A 20,804-nucleotide genomic window follows, 5' to 3' on the forward strand; every position below is an offset into this window, starting at 1 on the left:
GTTTTGTCTGTTGTCCATTTGTCTGTCAGGGAACCTGCTGACGGATTCTGCCCTCTCCTGCGGTTTGCACCATAATTCACGATCTGTTTCTCTTAGGGCCAGAAGTGCCAGAGCGAAGGACTTCCTGGGCCCCTGTGATAATTGGAGTTCTCTGCGCTGCCTTAACTTTAATCAGCGTGCTTCTCGTTGTGTACCACATCCGCAGAAAGGAAATGCAGTTTGGGTAGGTTCATCGTCATTCTGCCATTGGCGGCTGTGCATTCCATTACCTCACCCCCTAACGTCGGTTCTCAAACTGGACGTTACACTGAAGTATTTGAGTGAACGAAGTAAAATAATCCTTCCCCTGCCTCTGATCTGGGTTCAGTTCTGCCTTCACTCCAGAAGGCATTACTGCGGTTCAGAAGGGCAAAGTGGAGTGCTAAGAATGGTGTTTGTAGGGTCCCTAACAGACTTGCTAAGGTGAATGTGGAAAGGATATTTCCTGTTCTGGGGGAGTCCATAACTAGGAGGCACTGTCTTTGAAAATTAAGGCTCACCTTTTTGGAACTGCGATTTTGTTTTTCTCTCTCCCTCTGAGGGTTGAACGACTTTGAAACCTTGCCTTTGGCAGGAGGGTCGCTGTCAGTGATGGAGGTAGAGATGGATTCTTGTGAGCCAGGGGAGTGGTGTGGTGGTAGTGTCCCAGCATCTGAACTAGGAGGCTGGGGTTCGACTCCCATGTGTGTAAAAGCATCTCCGAACAGATTGATTAGAAAAATAGGTTAAACTAAGGAAAGGAATCCAGTGAATCCAACTGCTGACTTGTTCTTGTCATTCTCTCCACAGGGAGGCCTTTGGCCCTATTTCTGACGGAGTGGGGCAGATGGTACAGTACAGGGCAGGAAGAGTCTACAACCGCAGGGGGGCAGAACGCATCGAGGCGACTTGTACGTAAAATCGTTTGATTCATCACATATGGTCATAGATTTGTCTTTGTAGCCAAATAAGCATCACATTGAACAGTCAAGCCCAAATCCAGGGCCTTGTGGTTTGGAATAAGCGTGCCCATAATCCATTCAGGAATGTAGCAACAAGAACCAGCATTGGTAGCTGTCTCTCGCGTTGTATCTGTACATTGTTTCGTGTCACTGACCTCACCCCCAAGGTTTTATCTGCTTACAGTTAAGGATGTCATCCTGTTTGATGTTACAGGCACCCCCTCACTCTTGAGACTTTCAGACTCAACTGTTCCAATGTCCTTCTGACTGATCTCAAAGAGATTATCCAAAACGTTGCTGCCTGTGTATTACCCTGCAACAGGTCCCATTCCCTTGTCACTAGTCAAGCACCAAATGGAACAGTGTCATTCTGGTTTTCAAATCACCTCATAGTGATCACACCTGTACTGCTGTGATCTCCCCTAGTTCCACAACCCTCCAAGATATCTGGGCTCCTCTAATTCTGACCCCTTGTGCTTTCCTAGTTATAATTTCCTGATTGGCAATATTTACTAGTTTGCTATTTACCAGTTACTATGGGTAGCTTTGCGTTCAGTTGCCTAGGCCCCAGAATCCAGCATTTCAATGCCTCGGCCTCTCCGCTTGGATTTCCTGCTTTCCGATGTGTCTTAAAGCCAACATTCCTGGCCAATTAAAAACGGAAATTGCTGGGAAATTTCAGCATTGGTGGAGAGAATTCAGAGTTAACATTTCCGGTCCCAGTGAGCCTTCCTCAGAACCAATGGTAGCTTGGAAAAGGTTGGTTTTAATGCAGGAGATGGAGTCGGGGGAGGGTGTAAGGAGTAAATGCTAGGTGGGGATAGAGCCCATTTCTGGCCAAGTGTTAGCTTGTCTGTCCTCATGTTTCTTCACATGATTCAGGATCATATCTTGTTTTCTAATACACTTGCAAAGCACCTTGCAATCTTTCATTACACTACAGGGCTCCACCAACATAAGCTGTCATTGTTTATGGGACCAGGACATCAGAGCGATGTTCTGTTCAGACAATTTGAGGAGGTTCGCTTCTGCGTTAAGCTGGAGAGCATCAAAGGATTGACACCTGAGCCACAGATCAGTTCGAGAATTAAAGACATGGTTGAAAGAGTGATGTGAGAAGGTGGTGTTTTGATTATGGGGGGCACTCGCATCAGTACTGAGGGAAGCCAAAGCTATTCTGGGGGGGTTCATTCAAATAAGTGTGGAACCAGTGTCCTGGCCAATGGTATAACTAGTGCAACAGTGGGAGTGGGCTGATGGAAAGATTCGGAGAGACTTAGAAATCTAAAGAGAAAGATCAAGGCATTAGAACTGTGTCACCATCTGGGGAAGGACCAGCAAACTGGGTATGAATAGACAGAGCTGAAAATGTGTTGCTGGAAAAGCGCAGCAGGTCAGGCAGCATCCAAGCAACAGGAGAATCGACGTTTCGGGCATAAGCCCTTCTCATGCCCAAAACGTCGATTCTCCTGTTCCTTGGATGCTGCCTGACCTGCTGCGCTTTTCCAGCAACACATTTTCAGCTCTGGTCTCCAGCATCTGCAGCCCTCACTTTCTCCTCAATGAATAGACAGAGTTCAACAAAAAATGTACATCAGTGGAGAAGATCATTGCAGGTAATAGATTGGAGTTTGTAACAAAAAGGCAGCGCAATAATTGTGGGGATTTTCATCTTTGTATAGACTTGGAGAATCAAATAGCAAGAGTGCTCTGGGAGATAAGTTTGTGGAATGATTTTATGACAGTTTCCTGCAGAACTGACTAGAGATAAGGTTATCCCAGGTTTAGAGTTTGTAATGAGGCAAGGGTAATTAGCAATGACATAATATAAGATCTTTGAAGAGAAAGTGAGGGCTGCAGATGCTGGAGATCAGAGCTGAAAATGTGTTGCTGGAAAAGCGCAGCAGGTCAGGCAGCATCCAAGGAACAGGAGAATCGACGTTTCGGGCATAAGCCCTTCTTCAGGAATGAGGAAAGTGTGTCCAGCAGGCTACCTGTACCTTCACACATATCATCTATTGCATCCTTTGGCCCCAAAGGAAACTTCCATATCCGCCACAGATTCACCTGTACCTTCACACATATCATCTATTGCATCCTTTGGCCCCAAAGGAAACTTCCATATCCGCCACTGATTCACCTGTACCTCCACACATATCATCTATTGCATCCTTTGGCCCCAAAGGAAACTTCCATATCCGCCACTGATTCACCTGTACCTCCACACATATCATCTATTGCATCCTTTGGCCCCAAAGGAAACTTCCATATCCGCCACTGATTCACCTGTACCTCCACACATATCATCTATTGCATCCTTTGGCCCCAAAGGAAACTTCCATATCCGCCACAGATTCACCTGTACCTCCACACATATCATCTATTGCATCCTTTGCACCCGATGTGGCCTCCTCTATATTGGGGGGACAGGCCGCCTACTTGCGGAGCGTTTCAGAGTTTGCACCCGATGTGGCCTCCTCTATATTGGGGGGACAGGCCGCCTACTTGCGGAGCGTTTCAGAGTTTGCACCCGATGTGGCCTCCTCTATATTGGGGGGACAGGCCGCCTACTTGCGGAGCGTTTCAGGGAACACCTCTGGGACACCCGGACCAACCAGCCGAACCACCCTGTGGCTCAACACTTCAACTCCCTCTCCCACTCCACCAAGGATATGCAGGTCTTTGGATTCCTCCATCGCCAGACCACAACAACACGATGGTTGGAGGAAGAGCGCCTCATCTTGCGCCTAGGAACCCTCCAACCACAAGGGATGAACTCGGATTTCACCAGTTTCCTCATTTCCCCTCCCCCCACCTTGTCTCAGACAAATCCATCGAACTCAGCACCGCCTTCCTAACCTGCAATCTTCTTCCTGACCTCTCCGCCCCCACCCCAGTCTGACCTATCACCCTCACTTTGACCTCTTTCCACCTATCACATTTCAGTGACCATAACACAATTGAATTCCACACAATTGAATTCCATGTTCACTGAGAAATTGATATATTCCAAACAGATACAAGAATCTTAAATTCAATGTCAATTACACAGATAGGGGGAGAGAGCTGACCATGGTTAGTTAGCAGGTAGACAAAAAGATATGGCAATAAACAAAGAGTTTGAAACATTTAAAGAAATAATACAAAGTGTGCAAAAAAAATTTCCATTTGAAAAACAAAAGCTCAGCAAGAAAGACCATAAGTCATAGGAGCAGAAATTAGGCCATTCAGCCCAACGGGTCTGCTCCCACATTCAATCATGGCTGATAAGTTTCTCAACCCCATTCTCCCACTTTCTCCCCATAACCCTTGATCCCCTTGATGCTCAAGAACCTATCTGTGACAGTCTTAAATATACTAAATGACCTGGCCTCCATAGCCTTTTGTTGCAATGAGTTCCACAGATTCCCCACTCTCTGGCTGAAGGTGTTTCTCCTTATCTCCATTCTAAAATGTCTTCCCTTTACTCTAAGGCTGTGCCTTCAGGTCTTAGTCTGTCCGAACAATGGAAACATCTTCCCAACATCCAGGCCGTTCAGCATTCTGTAAGTTTCAATTATATTCCCCCTCATCCTTCTAAACTCCATCGAGTATAGGCCCAGAGTCCTCAAATGTTCCTCATACTGTTAAGCTTTTCATTCTTGTGACCATTCTGGTGAACCTCGTCTGAACACACTCCGAGTCCAGTATATCCTTCCTGAGATAGGGGGCCCAGAACTGTGCAGAGTACTCCAAGTGTGGCCTGAGCAGAGCCTGACAGAGAAATACCCATCCATGGCTCACTTAGGAATTCGAGGGTAATACTAGATTCATGGAATAGTAGCAAAGCTTGAGAATAAGTCTGAGGTTTGTGAATGTCTTAGAAGCTGGCAAAGGGCCAACAGAAAATTGGTAAGAATATCAAAACAATTTGTTTGAGCTTTTGTAAGTGAATAACAAAGGAAGGGAGTAGCTGAAGTAGGTGGAGATTGCTTAGGAGCAGGAGAGAGGAGGAATTATTGTGGGGAGTGAGGCACCGAACAAAATCTGTGCTTTAACAGTGGAGGGCAAAGGTTCATACTATAAGTAGAGGGTAACCTAGGGCTGATTAATGGAGTTATGAAAAATATTGACAAACCTCGAGGAGCTTAAACCTAACAAATTCCTACAACCTGCTAACCTCAGGTTCAAAAAGAGATAAGCTGCTGGAAAGGCACAGCAGGTCAGGCAGCTTCTGAGGAGCGGGAAAGTCGACGTTTCAGGCCAGAGCCCTTCATCAGGAACGAGGCCCTCATTCCGGACGAAGGGCTCCGGCCCGAAACGTCGATTCTCCTGCTCCTCCTTTGCTGCCTGACCTGCTGCGCTTTTCCAGCAACGCACTCTCAACTCTGACCTCCGGCATCTGCCGACCTCACTGTCTCCCTTCGAAAAGCGATAGCTGCCTGGAGATTAGATGCGTGAACAATGGCTTTCCAAAATTGCCTAGATTTGGGAATTGGCCCGTCGGATTGGAAGTTGCCAAATGTTATATCATTTTACAAACAAGGAGGAAGAGAAAGAACAATGAGCTCTAGACCAATTACTCATCAGTCATTGGGAAAGCACTGGAATCTATGATAAAGTAATCATTAACAATGCAGTCAGTGAAGCATTGTCTGATTGGAACAAGTCAATATAATTTTACTAAGGGGTTACCTAGTTTGACAGATTTCTTTGAGGATGAAATAATAGGGTGGATAAAGGACCAGAGTAAAACTAGAATACTAAAAGGTGTTTGATAAAGTGCCACAGAAAGGAGACTGAAGGGTGACCTTATAGAAGTCATTTAAAATCATAGATAAGGTAGATAGCCAACAGCTTCTCCCCACGGTAGGGGAGCCTAAAGCCTAGAGTGCAGCGGTTTAAGGTGAGCGGGGAGAGATACACAAGGGTCCAGAGGGGCAATTCTTTTCACACTGAGGGTATGGACCAAACATAGGAAAATGGGACTAGATTACTTTGTGAAAACTGGATGGCATGGGCAGGTTGGGTCGAAGGGCCTGGTTCCATGCTGTCAACCTCTATGACTCTATAACAGCCATGACGTGGAGGAGCCGCTGTTGGACTGGGGTGGACAAAAGTTAAAAATCACACAACGCCAGGTTATAGTCCAACAGGTTTACTTGGAAGGACTAGCTTTCGGAACACAGCTACCTGATGAAGGAGCAGTGCTCTGAAAGCTAATGCTTCCAAATAAACCTGTTGGACTATAACCTGATGTTGTGTGATTTTTAACATTGTCTTTAAAAGCCAATAGGCAGGATAAGGTCTCATGTTGTTTGATAATACAGTACCGTACAGAGAGTAATACTTAATGGACAAGAAGCAGAGACATAACAAAGAACATATTTAAGTTGGCAAATAGTAAATACTGGAGTGCTGCAAGGGCCAGTATTGAGGCCTCAGCCACTTTACAGTCAATGTGAATGATTTGGATGAAAAAAACAGGGAGTTTGCTGAGCCAGGGACCCACCCCTCTGCCAGGGGTAAATGGGGACTGAGTGGTAACTTGCATATCCCTGGTTCACTGAGACAGATATATATGTAAAAGTGCAGCTTGCCTTAAAACAGATCTGTTTTCATTAGCAGCATGTACAAAACACAAGTTGTGAAGCTTACACTTTTCAGGCGAAGGTATAAATTGATCAGAGTTCTTTGGAAAGGTATGATGCCCATTGGAAAGATGAAGTACCTGTTCAGATATCCCCAGGGACACCTTCAGGAGAGGCCAAGTGCTCTTTGGGATTGTTAAAAACGGCCATGACTGTGGATAAACTAATTGGAACTGTCAGGATGCCAGGGCATTTACATCTCCTGGCCTTTAACTCTAAAAGGTCTGACGTTTTTGAAAATAATTCAGTCTTTGTTATTCCCCTCTGTTCGGTTGACATAAGCCTGACGCTCACCGTTACAGGATTTGTGCTACATGACTGTTTTCATAAGCTAGGAGAAAGTGAGGACTGCAGATCAGATCGAAAGTGTGATGCTGGAAAAGCACAGCAGATCAGGCAACATCCGAGGAGTAGGAGAATCGACGTTTCGGGCATTAGCCCTTCATCAGGAATTAGCTCTCATTATCACAGTGGGTGGACTGTCAGGTCAGAATTTGATTGACAGCTCCAAGTGTTTGTAAAGATTTTGAAATGGGGTGATAAATACCCCATTTTTTATATAGAAGGAATTAAGTAGTTGAAGAGGTTTGAATCTAGTGAATGGATTTTTATCACAAGAGTATTTATTTTTAAACAGTGAGATCATCCTAGGCACTTTGAACTTTATTTTATCTCAGCATTGGTTCTGAGGTCTGCACCAATGATGGCCATTGGATGAGTTGGCATGGAGGATGTAAGGGCAGGAGTCAGTCAGGGGGGGGTGGTTTGTCTTGAGGATGGGTAGAGGCATTCGTTGTGATGGAGGTTTTGTTGGGTTGGGTGTGTGATTGGCTGGAGTTGGCATGAGCTGAAAATGTGTTGCTGGAAAAGCGCAGCAGGTCAGGCAGCATCCAAGGAGCAGGAGAATCGACGTTTCGGGCATAAGCCCTTCTTCCTGAAGAAGGGCTTATTCCCGAAACGTCGATTCTCCTGTTCCTTGGATGCTGCCTGACCTGCTGCGCTTTTCCAGCAACACATTTTCAGCTCTGATCTCCAGCATCTGCAGCCCTCACTTTCTCCTTGGAGTTGGCATGAACAAAACACAGGGAGTGCTTGGGGATGTGAGTGCTGAGGACTGGTTATATAGAGGGCTGCTTTCTCTTTTTGTTTTAATCTTTCCCTAACAAGTATCAGACCACCAGGGCGGTCCTCAACATGTGACGATCTCTGCAGCATTTCTGGAATGACAAGTCAGACCCAGCTCCCATTAACACCCACCCCTCTAGCAACACAAATACGGCAGCAGTCATGGAGAGAGAAAAACAGAGTTCGATTCCAAATCCAGCGCAAGTCTCCTTCAGAACTCCAGTTCACCTGCTGAGTTCCTCCAGTGTTCTCTGTGTTTGCTTCAGATTTCCAGCATCTGCTGTACTTTGCGTCCATTGAAGAATAGTAAGGGAAAATATTAAAAATCAAAGGCTTTCCCAGACCAGGAGCCAATGTAGGTCAGCGAGTGCAGGCATTATAGAGGATATTGTCTCTTTAATGATAACATCGTCATCTCTCCTGGACTTCTGCCCTATTTCCAATTGGGTGCCCTGAGGTACACTCACTGTGGGGCATATGGAATAACTCTCTCTCCAACTTCCAATTCTATCCAAATTGGATTTACCATTCATGCATCCCACCTGAGAGAGGCTAACATCTTGGGTTGACCGTTTCCTCGATGTGGAAATAGTCAGTGAGCAGACCAGGATGAGAGTGGGTGAAAGGGCAGGTGATAACAGGCAGGGCAGAATACATAGTGACAGAAGACAGGGATTTGTTAGAGTGCGTGGCAACTGGCAGTAAGGTTGGTAACCAAGCAACACATTGGAAGGGATTGACAAAAGGCCTGGATATGAAATTGAGAGTAATGAGCTAGATGATCTGAAATGCTCTACCGGAGAACTTTCAAAAGAAAATTGGATAAATACTTGAGATTCTGGGAACAGAATGGGGAAATCGGACTAATTGGGGAGCTTTTTCACAGAGTTAAGTAAAGAGGTTCCTTCTGTCTTACAATGGTCTACTTTTCAGATGACTAGATGTAAACTGTGAATAGATAATTAGAGGATGTGGAGAGCAATATTAACTTAGGATTTCTCAAAATAGGTTTGAAAGTTATATCTCAAAAGTATCAGCTCGCTGTTTCGTGCTGCCACTATATAGAAGCAACATGAATGGGTTCATCACTGACAGGATCCGCTGTCAAGCCAAAAAGACATTCTGCCTATCAGACAAATGAATAGAGCGGTATGTGAATTTTGATGCCGGTGTATTGCCATACGTCCCAAAAGCTGCAGGTTGTGTCAGACAGCATATCCTTTCATCTGCTCACAACATAAGGAAGTACTGGCTGTACCTGAACCAGCCAGTGCTTATAATTAGTGATTCTGCAGTTGGACAGCATTTGTCAAATAATCCTAAATGTGTTCCAAAAGTTAAGCTGATAACAGATGCGGTAATGTTGCTCAGGCTTGCAGTACGGTGAACATGAGTGCTCTGGAATCTACACATATTAATGCACAGAGCCATTTACAGACAGAGACAACAAGTCCATGCCCTGCATCTGTTTCAACTGAACGAAATGGTGGCAGCCATTTGCTAGTTCGTTTCTCAAGGAAATGCCTAAACCAATCAGAGTTCAGCTACCTGGTTTAAAATGTAACCAAAGCCTGGCAATCAATTGTCAATCATCATTAAGTTGTGCATTCTCCATGGCAACATTTTTACCAATCAAAGACCATTTGCCAAACAAGGAGCTCTCTCCTCCTGTGCTGTATAAAAGTGGGGGGGTTTTTTCCCCCTTGAAATGGTATTTTTGTGAATTGTCCCAATGAGGTGAAAATTCAAATTTTCAACAAAATGTGTCTTTTGTCAGCAATATTTCAGAGGAATTGACGGCTGAAACAGAATTCTAATTATTTTAACCAGTTGTTTCCATGGGCGCATGGAACTAAAACTAGGGGGCACAGCCTCAAAATACGGGAGAGGGGGGTTTAGGACTGAGCTGAGGAGGAACTCCTTCACCCCGAGGGTTGTGTATCAGTGGAATTCCCTACCCAGTGAAGCAGTTGAGGCTAACTCGTTGAATTTTTTTTTAAGGCAAAGCTAAATAGATTTTTGAATAGTAATGGAATTACGGGTTAAGGTGAGCGGGCGGGTAAGTGGAGCTGAAAGAGATCAGCCAGGATCTTGTTGAGTGGCAGAGCAGGTTCGGAGAAGGAGGGGGGGGGGGGGTGGTGGGGAGCAGATGGCCTACTCCTGCTCCTAGTTCTAATTCTAACTAGTTAATACCTTTATGAAAAGGACAGACACATTATGGTATGGATGCATTAAGCATTGGTGAGCAGATTTTTTCAGCTTGTAATTTACCCATCTCCTGTACCTCCTCAGCAGCTCAATTTATCAAAAATAAATCCAACCGTGTCTTGAATTTTCTAACACTATCCGCCCCCACTATCTCTGTGTGCAGTCTGTTCAACACATTCACCTCCTTTTGCATCAAATACTTAAATCACGACCATCTGTTCATCTACCTTTACATTAATCACATTGTCAAAATAGCACAAACAGGAATCTGTAGGAGCCCCCATTGTGCTTAAAGGAACACACAGAGAGAACCTGAACCTGCGCAGAAACCCCATTGCTGTGTGTACTGCTGCAGTCAGAGTTCAATAATCAATTTCTTATGTTTGCTTAATGTAGATTGTAATGATCCACTGATGGATCACTTGGGGTGGACTGTAGTGTTACTTAACTATGACAGATCGAGCTGAACTCTAATGCAGAATTAATCAAAAGTGTAATTGTTAGATGTGGGTGGTGCTGGCATCAAAGCTAATCAAATCAATGCTTGCAAAGAAAAATGCAGAGCTAATAGGTCAGAAATAATATTTTGCTATCTTGTCATTCGCTTATTCACTCCAGTTAAGAGCAACTTCCGGTACTCATTCAGTTGCCTCATTTAGCCTCTTGCATTGTCCTGCACCTCTCCCAGTGATTCTGTATGTGCCTCTCAGCTCCTCTCAATATACTGTGCAGCCTCCCAGTGATTCTGTATGTATCTCCCTGCCCTTCTCAATATACTGCACAGCCTCCCAGTGATTCTGTATGCATCTCCCTGCCCTTCTGAATACATTGCGCAGCCTCCCAGTGATTCTGTACCTCACTGCTCTTCTGAATGCACTGCACAATCTCCCAGTGATTCTGTATGTATCTTACTGCTGTCCTGAATATACTGCACAACCTCCCACTGATTCTGTGTGTATCTCCCTGTTCTTCTAAATATACTGCATAATTTCTGGGTGAATCAGTGTGACTTTCTCTGTCTGATCTTTCCAATCTGGTCCACATCTCCCAGTAATTCTGTGTGTATCTCTCCGCTTTTCCAAGTGTGCTGCACAATCTCCCAGTATTCTGTATGTGTCCCTTGTTGCACTCCTCAATATTATACCCATCTTGCAGTAGTTCAATGTCTCTCTCTCTCTCTCCCTCCCTCTCTCTGTCTGCCTACTCTTCCTAATATGGTACCTTGTCAATAATTCTGTGTGAGTCTCTCTGTCTTTTTTTCTCAACGTGGTTGCTGTGTGGGGAGGTTTATGAAGGAGGGAGGGAGGTGGGTGGTGCTGGCATAATAATGGAGAAAGATCTTGTGATGGTTCCCTCTGGCTTGTTCCTGCCCCCATCCGATGGTCCCAGAGGCAGTTTGTGTTTGGTGACATAGCAGCTCACCTGCCAGTGGTGAGAAGCCGAGTGAAGCTTTTTAAGCTGGCATTTGACAGCACGTTGCCAAGGGCAGTGTGATTCTGATGGCACGGACCTCAGGCTGGGTCAGTGACTGGGTGGAGGTGGCTGTGTGGTGGGAGACTGTATTGTCATGGAAACGAGGCCCAGTCTGACCGGGATTGGAGCTGTTTGACCAAGGCCATCAGCTAGCAGAGGATTATTAGAAGGAACAGCTCACATGTACTCTCCTCAATGGCTTCTGCTTCCCTCAGCCCCTTCTTGAACCTTCCCACTCCAACCCAGCTGCACCCTCTATAGAGGCTTTCCCCTCGTCAACTCTGTCTGTGGAGCCACCAGGCCTCTAGACCTTCGGGAACAGGTCCGGAATGCTCCCTCTGGTCCAAAGGATTCAGCACCTGTGGAATTCTCCTTGTGTCCATCAGTAATTGTGTGTGTGTGTGTGTGTGTGCGCGTGTGTGTGTGTGTGCGCGCGTGCGTGCGCGCACCACACTCTGTGCAAGTGAAAGTTGATGTGCTACCTTAGTAACAGTGATCTGTTTTTTTGTCTTGGTACAGTCGATACTTTGGGAATCAGCGACGCTTTGAAGCAGAAGTTGGAAGATATTTTCATTCATGAGAGACAGCTGGAGCTGGGGCGCACGCTGGGCAGAGGTCAGCCTGTCTGTCTTTGATCTGCTCACTCCCTCCCTCCCTCCCTCCTTCTCCTGAAAACACTGGTGGCTCCTGATGCTTCTTTGCCCCTTCAGAGGGGCTCTTCCAGGACAGAAAACTGCCACACATGAGGAGAAGGTGGCCCTTTCTGAGTCACAGGTTCAAATCCAACTCAAGCTCAGGTTGATGCTGCAGTGCGTCGGTAAGGGAGTCAGTCTCCCCTCTCTCGGGTGAACGCTCAGAACCTCATATCATTGTTTGATGAAACACGGCTGAGTTTCCTGCGATGTCCTGGCCCACCTATTGAAACAATGAAACAGATTCCCTGCCTCATTATCATCCAGGCCCCTCTCTGGCGGCCTTGCTGGGCGCAGATTGGCTACTGGATTCCCTGCCCTAGAGCAACCTCTCGCCTCAGGAGTATTCTGAAAGTCAAAGGTGCTCCATAAATGCTTTTCTAGACTGGGCCTACACATGAAGCCACTGGGTGATGTCCCAAGCCTGCTCCTGTTTAGTACGGACTGTGTTACTGTCTGACTTGGCAACGTGAGTTTCCATTTTTAATTTCCAGGGGAGTTCGGCTCTGTCAAGGAGGCTTACCTAAAGATGGAAGACGGGTCCACACAAAGATTGGCTGTGAAAATGCTAAAAAGTAAGTGCAGCCCTTGTCCAAACTGAGGTTGCAGTGCAGTAAGAGTAGGGAAGCCTTAAGAGAACTGTTCAGGCCCAGAAGGAGACCAGGCCTGGAGTATTGTGCACACTTTTGGCCTCCCTGTCTGAGGAAGGATATTGGAAATGGTTCAGAGAAGGTTCGCTTGACTGACTATAAAAGCAAGATGCGATGTGGGCATCAATAGCTGGGTCAGCATTTATTACCCATCCCTAGTTGCCCTTGAGAAAGCGGTGGTGAGCTGCCTTCTTGAACTGCTGCAGTCCATGGTGCTGTAGGTAGATAGACCCACAATGCCCTTAGGCAGGGAATTCTGGGGTTTTGACCCAGCGACAGTGAGGGAACGGCGGTATATTTCCATAGCAACATCTGTGTAGAGAGATGTACAGAGTTAATGTTTTGAGTCCAATATGATTCTATATTGGAACTAGAATGGTCTGGGCACCTGTCTTATGAAGGAAGGTTGGTCCTTTTTCCATTAGTGCTTAGTAATGTGATTGAAACATGGCTATTAACATTATTCTGTATACAATATGACAGGCTGGATGTTTCCCCTTATGGGAGAAACTGGAACTAGAGGGCACCGTTTAGAAATCAGTTTCTCATTTCAGACTGAGATGAGGAGAAGTTTTTGTCTGCCTCAGAGAATTGTTTGTGGCTTTCCATCCCGAGACAGAGCGGCAGAGACCAGGTCACTAAATATGCAGCAAACTTGGTTTTAACCGGCACCTTATGGACCGTCACTCTCTCAATAAACCAGCTAATAATTATATACTCCAAATACTGCAAAGTCTATGGTAATGTTCTGTCCAGTTATTTTAGTTTTTAAATTTAATGATCTCTGTGTCAATATACTTGTTGTTTAATCAAAATGGACATATAAAATTTCAATTTTGAGTCAATTTCTCTTTAAATACTGTCATCTACTGGCATACCCAAGTAGTCGTAGAGTTATACAGACCCTTCAGTCCAACCAGTCCATCCCGAACATAATCCCGAACTAAACTGGTCCCACCTGTCTGCTCCTGGCCCATACCCCTCCAAACCTTTCCTGTTCACGTAATTATCCAAATGTCTTTTAAATGTTGTGACTGTACCCGCATTGACCATGTCCTCGGGATGTTCGTTCCACACGTGAACTGTCCTCTGTGTAAGAAATTTGCCCCTCGTGTCTTTATTCAATCTCTCTCCTCTCACCTTAAAAATGTGCCCCCGGTCTTGAAATACCCCTCCTAGGGAAGAGTCACCTACCATTAATTCTTTCTGTACCCCTTATGATTTTATAAACGTCTATAAGGTCACCTCTCAACCTCCTCATGGTCCAGTGATAAAAGTCCAGGCTATCCCGCCTTTCTTTATAACTCAAACCTAGTCTGTAGAGGGTGCGAGTGAGAAGGTTCTCTCCAGGTAAGTGTTATTTAAGGCAAAGTTGTGTTATTATTTAAGTGATTTAAATAAAGCATAACAGCGTGTGGTGTGTATTTTTACATTGATTATGTGGACCTCTCATTCACCTCTTGATATTTGATCACTCCTGGTCACAAAGGTGCTGGTTAGTAAAACGTTTGCTATGTTCAGGGCTGACTTTGACGGATCCTTTGTCATGAGGATCACTGAGGATTGGGAAGGGAGGGGAGGGGGTAGCAGCCGGCAAAGTGGAGTTGAGACCACAATCAGATCAGCCAAGATCTTGATATGACGTAACAGGGGTCCAGTGAAGAGACAGCTCTCCCCATCCACCCTCTCGATCCGTCGTCACTTGAGAAAGTCAAAGGTGAGAGAAGACCATTCGGCCCAACTGAGCCCGATGTCCCTTGCTCGAATTCTAGGTTCAGCTCTCTATCCTGGAAAATATGAGCACGTCATCTAAAGCGATGCTCCAGTACAGTGCTGTGGGAGCACAGTGCCAACTTTGAAACCAAATAATGCCTTCTCAGTTGGACGTAAAAGTTCTTGTGACATTGTTTTTGAATAATAACAGTGCTACTGATTAATATTTATCCCTCAAACAACATTCCCTGGAAGCTATTGGAGGGAAATTTGCTGTATACCAATTGGATGTTATGTAAAATACAATACAACAATGACAATATCATTGCTGATATCAGATATTCTTTGAACATATTCCCAATCAATTGTCCCAGCCATTTCAAAACACTTTATGCTCTATTTTCATTTGAGAGCCTAATTTCTTCCGAAGAATTGAGTAACTATATTACAAGGTTTGTATTTACCCAGGACGAGTATAACGTGATGGTTCAGCTTTAATTTATTTGGAGCCACTTGTTATGATTGCTCCCAGGTTCCCAGTAAAGGTTGTCCAGTTCTGATCATGTTTCAAATTTTAAAAAGCTTATCCAGGTGCAAGGAGAAAGACAGAGACATGGACAGACTCACAGACAGATAGTCAGACAGACATAGGGACAGAGAGACATATAGACACAGACAGACGTTCAGACACAGACTGATGGACACATGGACAGAGAGAGACACACAGACACATGGACAGACAGACAGACAGGGAGCATAGACAGATGGACATCTAGGCACATGGTGGGGGTGTGTGATACAGACACACGGATAGACAGGTACATGGACAGACAGGCGGACTAACAGACAGATGGGGCACGTGAGGGACCCTGTATGGGACAGTTACAGATTCTGAAGATTGGTGGGACTGAAAGCTATTCACCCCCTAACTGAAGCTAACGAGGCAGAGAGATGGTCATCACCAGGGCTGGAAACCATGGTAACGTGAGAGTCGAGCTTGCAGTTGCTGAAACTGCTTAAAGAAGCTTCCGGTTGATTCACATTTCTCTTTGTTATGAAACCCAGAGCCATATCAGGGCGAAGTGGGTTAAATTATGAGAACAGATTATCTAGGCTTGTCCTACTCCAGCAGAGAAAATTCCAGGATGATCTAATCGAGGTGCTCAAGATCATAAAGGATTTGTTGGGGCCCATAGAGAGATACTATATCCTTATGTGGGGATTACCCAGAATCCCCATGGAGCACGAACCTCAAAATCAAAATCAGGGAATACTTCCTCACACATAGGTTAAGGAATTCTAGAAATGTATTTCTCATAACCCTGATTAAACTGTGAGCCAATTGGAGACTTGCATTTAGATAGGGGTATTGAGGGATATATGGACAAAGGTTTGATTTAGGAACATGAATAGGCCCTTTGAGTGTGCCCTAGCATTCCTCATTCCCTCCCCTGATAACCTTTCACCCCTTCACTAATCAGGAGCCTGTCTTCCTCTGCTTTTAAAAAATATTGGAAAACTTTTGCTTTCACCTCCTTTTGAGGAAGGGAGATCCAAAGGTTCACAACAGACTGAGAAAATAAATTTCTCCTTGCCTCTTATCTGAAATGTGCGTTTTGAAACACTGACTCCTAATTTTAGATTCTTCCATGAGAGGAACCACTCTCCCACATCCACACTGTCAAGATTACTCATGTGTCAATCAAATCACCTCTTCCTCTACCAAACAAGCCCAGTCTGTCCAAACCTGCCCAGTCCAGGAATTAGTCTTGTAAACCTCCCCTGAATGGCTTCTAATGCATTTACGCCTTCCTTAACTAAGGAGTAAATATCACCAATCTGTCCTAGTCCATTCACGTTAACACTACAGTCAAGAAAGCACATCAACGCCTCGACTTTCTCAGGAGGCTAAAGAAATTGGCATGTCCACAAGGACTCTAACCAATTTTTATAGATGCATCACAGAAAGCATTGTACCCAGCTGCATCACGTCTTAGTGTGGCAACTGCTCTGCCCAGGACTGCAAGAGATTACAGAGAGAGCTGTGAACGCAGTCCAGTCCATCACAAAAACCTGGCTTCATTCCGTTGACTCCACCTCCAGTTCGCGGCCTTGGGAAAGCAGCCAACATAATCAGCCTCCCGCCCTGGTTATACTCTCGAAGATTGCGCCTTAAGTATCAACTTGTAAGCTTTCCACTCTACACATTTGAGTACATGTGACAATAAAGCTAGTTCAATTCAATTCCACCCTCTTCCATCGGTCAGGAAACACACAAGTTTGAAAACAGGTACCAACAGATTCAAGAACAGCTTCTTCCCCGCTGTTATCAGACTTATGAATGGACTTCTCATACACTAGCACTGATCTTTCTCTGTACCTTTTCTGTCGCTGTAGCACTGTATTCTGCATTCTGTTCTAATGTACTTACGTAAGCTATGATTTGTCTGGATAGCGGGCAAAACAGTACTTTTTACTGTATCGCTGTACATGTGGCAATATGAAATCAATTCAAATCAAAGCTTTACACAGTACTTCAGAAGCAGTCTCACCACCACTCTATTACATTAGCGTAACCTCCCCAAGCTTAGACTTTTGTATCAAAGGGTATGGATTGCAGGTGGGTAAACGGAGTTAGGCTACATGTTAGTTTTGGTCAACTTGACTTGCAGAGCTGGTACTTGGATTGTATTGTTTGTTTCTCACGCCTGTTCCAATGTTACTGGATCTTTGTCCCTCTCTTAGCTGAAATCAATGCGTCTGGAGATATCGAGGAGTTCCTGCGCGAGGCAGCCTGCATGAAGGAATTCAATCACCCAAATGTCATTAAGGTGATTGGTGAGTGTTGCACAGGCTGGTTTATTTACAGAGTTGTCTGGGAAGTGGTGGTGGGGTGCGGGATGCAAAATGGGGACAGGGCACACGTCTGACTCCAGACCCGAAATTCAAATCTTGTAGCTCAGGTTCCCGGAGGTTTTGATTCTGGAATAACTGCACAGAGGCTGGTTCCCGTCACCAAGTCACTCTTCCTTTACTTGTGCGCAGTACACTCAGAGTTAGTCCTCAACTGAGGAGACTGTAATCTCCTGGTTATATTGGTCAGCTAAGGCTTTGCTGATTGGCCCAGGTTAAAAAACCCAAGTCAGTCTGATTCCAATCATGACAGTTTCCATCGCTTTGAGCTCTTGTAGCACAGTGGTAGTGCCCCTACTTCTGAGCCAGGAGGCCCTGGTTCAAGTCCAGCCTGGTCCAGAGATGTGCACAGTAATACATATCTGAGCAGGTTGACTAGAAAATATCTACTGGGAGACCAGGTTGGAAGACCCATTGGAGAATAGTGCCACCTGGTGTTCAGTTCCTTGACCTGGTGTTCAGTTCAGCCTTCAGGTCCCAGCTAGGGCCCTCCCAGGAGGTTTCATCACATGACCTCCCGCCTCTACCCAGCCGGTTGTCCTCCCAATCCCGTCCTGGGTGTCTGGAGATGTCTGAACTTGGGAGTGCAGTTACTTTCCATACCGGTTAGGAAGCGTCTCACTTGGTATCACCCAACGGAATGATTCAGTCAAACTGCCAACATCGAAGCTCTCAAAGGAAATGGAAGTGACCCGTTTCCCCCTGGCCTTTGCTACCTGCAGAGGTCAGTGACTGGAGAGCCCAGGTCACCCCTGGAGGGGTTCAGCATAGACACCTAATGGGCTGAAATACATTTCATGGGGAAGAGAGTTCCAACGATTCCTGGCCCATTGAAAGAGTACTACATCTCCTTATCTCTATCTTAATTTGGTGACCGTTTCCACATGTTATGCCATCACTGATAATGCAGTCTAGCACATGGACATAACACTTACCAACACCTTATACTATACCTCCTTCCCCAGTCTTTCTCTCTATCCCTTCACTATACATCAGCATCTGGCATCCTTTCAGACTGTACATTCCAGATGATAGTTACTCGCTACCTGAAGGAATTCTCTCATCTCCCCTCTGGTTGTTTTCAGTCTGTGTCCTCTGGGACTGACTCTGCCACTGGAACATTTTCTCCTTGTTTAATCCCTCTTACTTTTGAAAGAGAACAGTTCCAGCTTGTCCAGTCTCTCCATGGAGAGCTGAATTCTCTCATTCCCTGCTGTAGTGTAATGGGTTTGGAAGGGTTAATGGCTGGTCCAGTGTAAGAAACACCTCCCAGTGTGACAGATTGTTAGAGAGAGAGAGAGAGAGAGAGAGAAACAGCATGCCTTCTGTAGGGTCCGTCATATTTTGGTGAAGATCTATGTAGTTATTGAGTATAAAATACACTAGTCAGTGTGCACATCTATCGAAGACTCGGTCACCACTTCTAGTTAGATCAACCAAACATACAACACTTGATTCTCCAAGAGTGGCTAGCCTGTGGAATTCTCTGCCACAAAGTTTGGTCGAGGCCAAAACGTTTGAGTGCTTTCAAGAAGGAGTTAGATCTAGTTTTTAATTTATTGTTTAAATTCATTGATGGGATGATGGTGTCGCTGGCTAGGCCCAGCATTTACTGCCCATCCCTAATTACCCCAGAGGGCAGTTAAGAGTCAACCACACTGCTGTGGGTCTGGAGTCACATGTAGGCCAGACCAGGTAAGAATGGCAGTTTCCTTCTCTTATGGGCAGCACGGTGGCTCAGTGGTTAGCACTGCTGCCTCACAGCGCCAGGATCGGGTATGATTCTATCCTCAGGCGACCGTCTGTGTGGAGTTTACCCATTTTCCCAGTGTCTGCGTGGGTTTCCTCTGGGTGCTCCGGTTTCCTCCCACAGTCCAAAGATGTGCAGGTTTGGTGAAATTGCCCATAATGTTAGGTGTATTAGTCAGAGGGAAATGGTTCTGGGTGGGTGACTCTTCAGAGGGTCGGTGTGGACTTGTTGGGTCAAAGGGCCTGTTTCCACACTCTAGGGAATCTAATCTAAATGACATTGGTGAACTAGATGGGTCGTTCTGACAACCAGTAATGGATTTGTGGCTATCATTAGACTCTTAATTCCAGATTTTATTTTGTGTGGGGAGAAAGCAGGAACATGCAACTGAGTTGGATGATCAGCCAGGGTCATATTGAACAGCACAGCAGGCTGAATGGTCAACTCCTGCTGCTATTAACATCTGAGTGTGGTGCCCAGAAGTGAACACAGTAGCCCAGCCAAGGCTTAATCAGTGATTTATAAAAGGTTCAGCCTGACACCTTTGCTCGTTTTAATATGGCTGGATGGATAAAGCTGAGAATCAGTTTTCTTAACTGGCATTGGCGTCCAAGTATCATGTAACATAGCGTCTTCAGGTGCTGAAGTGTAACCAACCCCTCCAGATTACCTTTCTCTTTCCCAGGAGTGAGCCTCCAGAGTCGAGCCCATCGCCGGCTTCCCGTCCCCATGGTCTTGCTGCCCTTCATGAAACACGGAGACCTTCGCACCTACCTTGTACTGTCCCGGCTTGGAGACCAGCCAGTGGTAAGTCAGACTCACTTCGGAAACTCCCGAGTGGCCAACGCGATGGCCTACCCCGTTACTGATTTGCCCGCGAGATTAAAGAAGGGTTACTCTGCTCAGTGAAGGCCCAGGGCTTGAAGTGACTGTGTGCTGTACACTCCACCCTGGCCTGCTCCCAGTCCGCAGACCCCAAACTGTTGAGCTGAACCGTTGGCTTCAGTAAGCCCTGATGCTAAAAGGGGCAGCTGACTGCTGACCCCACACCCGTGTCCCTCCCCCCCCCCCCGGCAGGGAATATGGATAGGGAGCCCTCAGGCTCGATTATGCCGCCTCCTGCAGTGGAATAGTGAGCTGTCACTCCGCATACACGTGGCTAACCATAGAGATGAGGAGCAGTAAAGTTTTGCCTCAGTGAGTACTGACAAGATAACAATATTTGTCCCAAATGCCGACCTCAAACTAGTAGCCACTGACGGCAGATTCCCCTCGATTACAGGGAATTCATTCCAATAATATTCCTCTTCAAGTGAACATCACGAGTGGCAGGCTGTGGGTGAATCCTCCCAGTGGCGTGGATTCCCTCACCCCATTTGTCTTGGAGAAGTATGTTCTGGATTCTGATACCACTGAGAGCGTCCAGTGAGCTACAGAGTGGTATCACACCCGGGCTGCTTAAAGGGGCAGCTTCTGCAAGATGAAGCAATCGGGAAAATCCCTTGTCTATCGGCAACCATAACCATGTTGCTGAACATTGTTGGTAAGGTGTGCCTTTGGCATGTTGCCATGGAGACTCTCATGGCACTAAGCTCCTCTCCTCTTGAAACATTACGAAGCCCCAGCTTGATTTTTTTATGATGATGTTTTTGGAGGGTGAAGCTGGGTTT

General features: G+C 45.8%; 1 protein-coding gene across 3 annotated transcripts in view; it reads left to right on the plus strand.

The window, feature by feature from the left end:
- Window positions 1-20,804, plus strand: part of tyro3 (TYRO3 protein tyrosine kinase) — an 89,295-nt gene that overhangs the window by 58,061 nt on the left and 10,430 nt on the right. For all 3 annotated transcript variants that reach the window (XR_006312856.1, XM_043698215.1, XM_043698216.1), the window contains 6 exons: window positions 97-223; window positions 829-929; window positions 11,936-12,031; window positions 12,603-12,683; window positions 17,217-17,309; window positions 19,820-19,941. Coding sequence is in view for 2 of the 3 variants with exons in the window: in XM_043698215.1 (XP_043554150.1) it covers window positions 97-223; window positions 829-929; window positions 11,936-12,031; window positions 12,603-12,683; window positions 17,217-17,309; window positions 19,820-19,941 (620 nt within the window). In the remaining variant the exon portion in view is untranslated. The remainder of the gene's footprint in view (window positions 1-96; window positions 224-828; window positions 930-11,935; window positions 12,032-12,602; window positions 12,684-17,216; window positions 17,310-19,819; window positions 19,942-20,804) is intronic.

This window comes from Chiloscyllium plagiosum, chromosome 10 (assembly GCF_004010195.1).
Source record: "Chiloscyllium plagiosum isolate BGI_BamShark_2017 chromosome 10, ASM401019v2, whole genome shotgun sequence".
Taxonomy (NCBI): Eukaryota; Metazoa; Chordata; class Chondrichthyes; order Orectolobiformes; family Hemiscylliidae; genus Chiloscyllium; species Chiloscyllium plagiosum.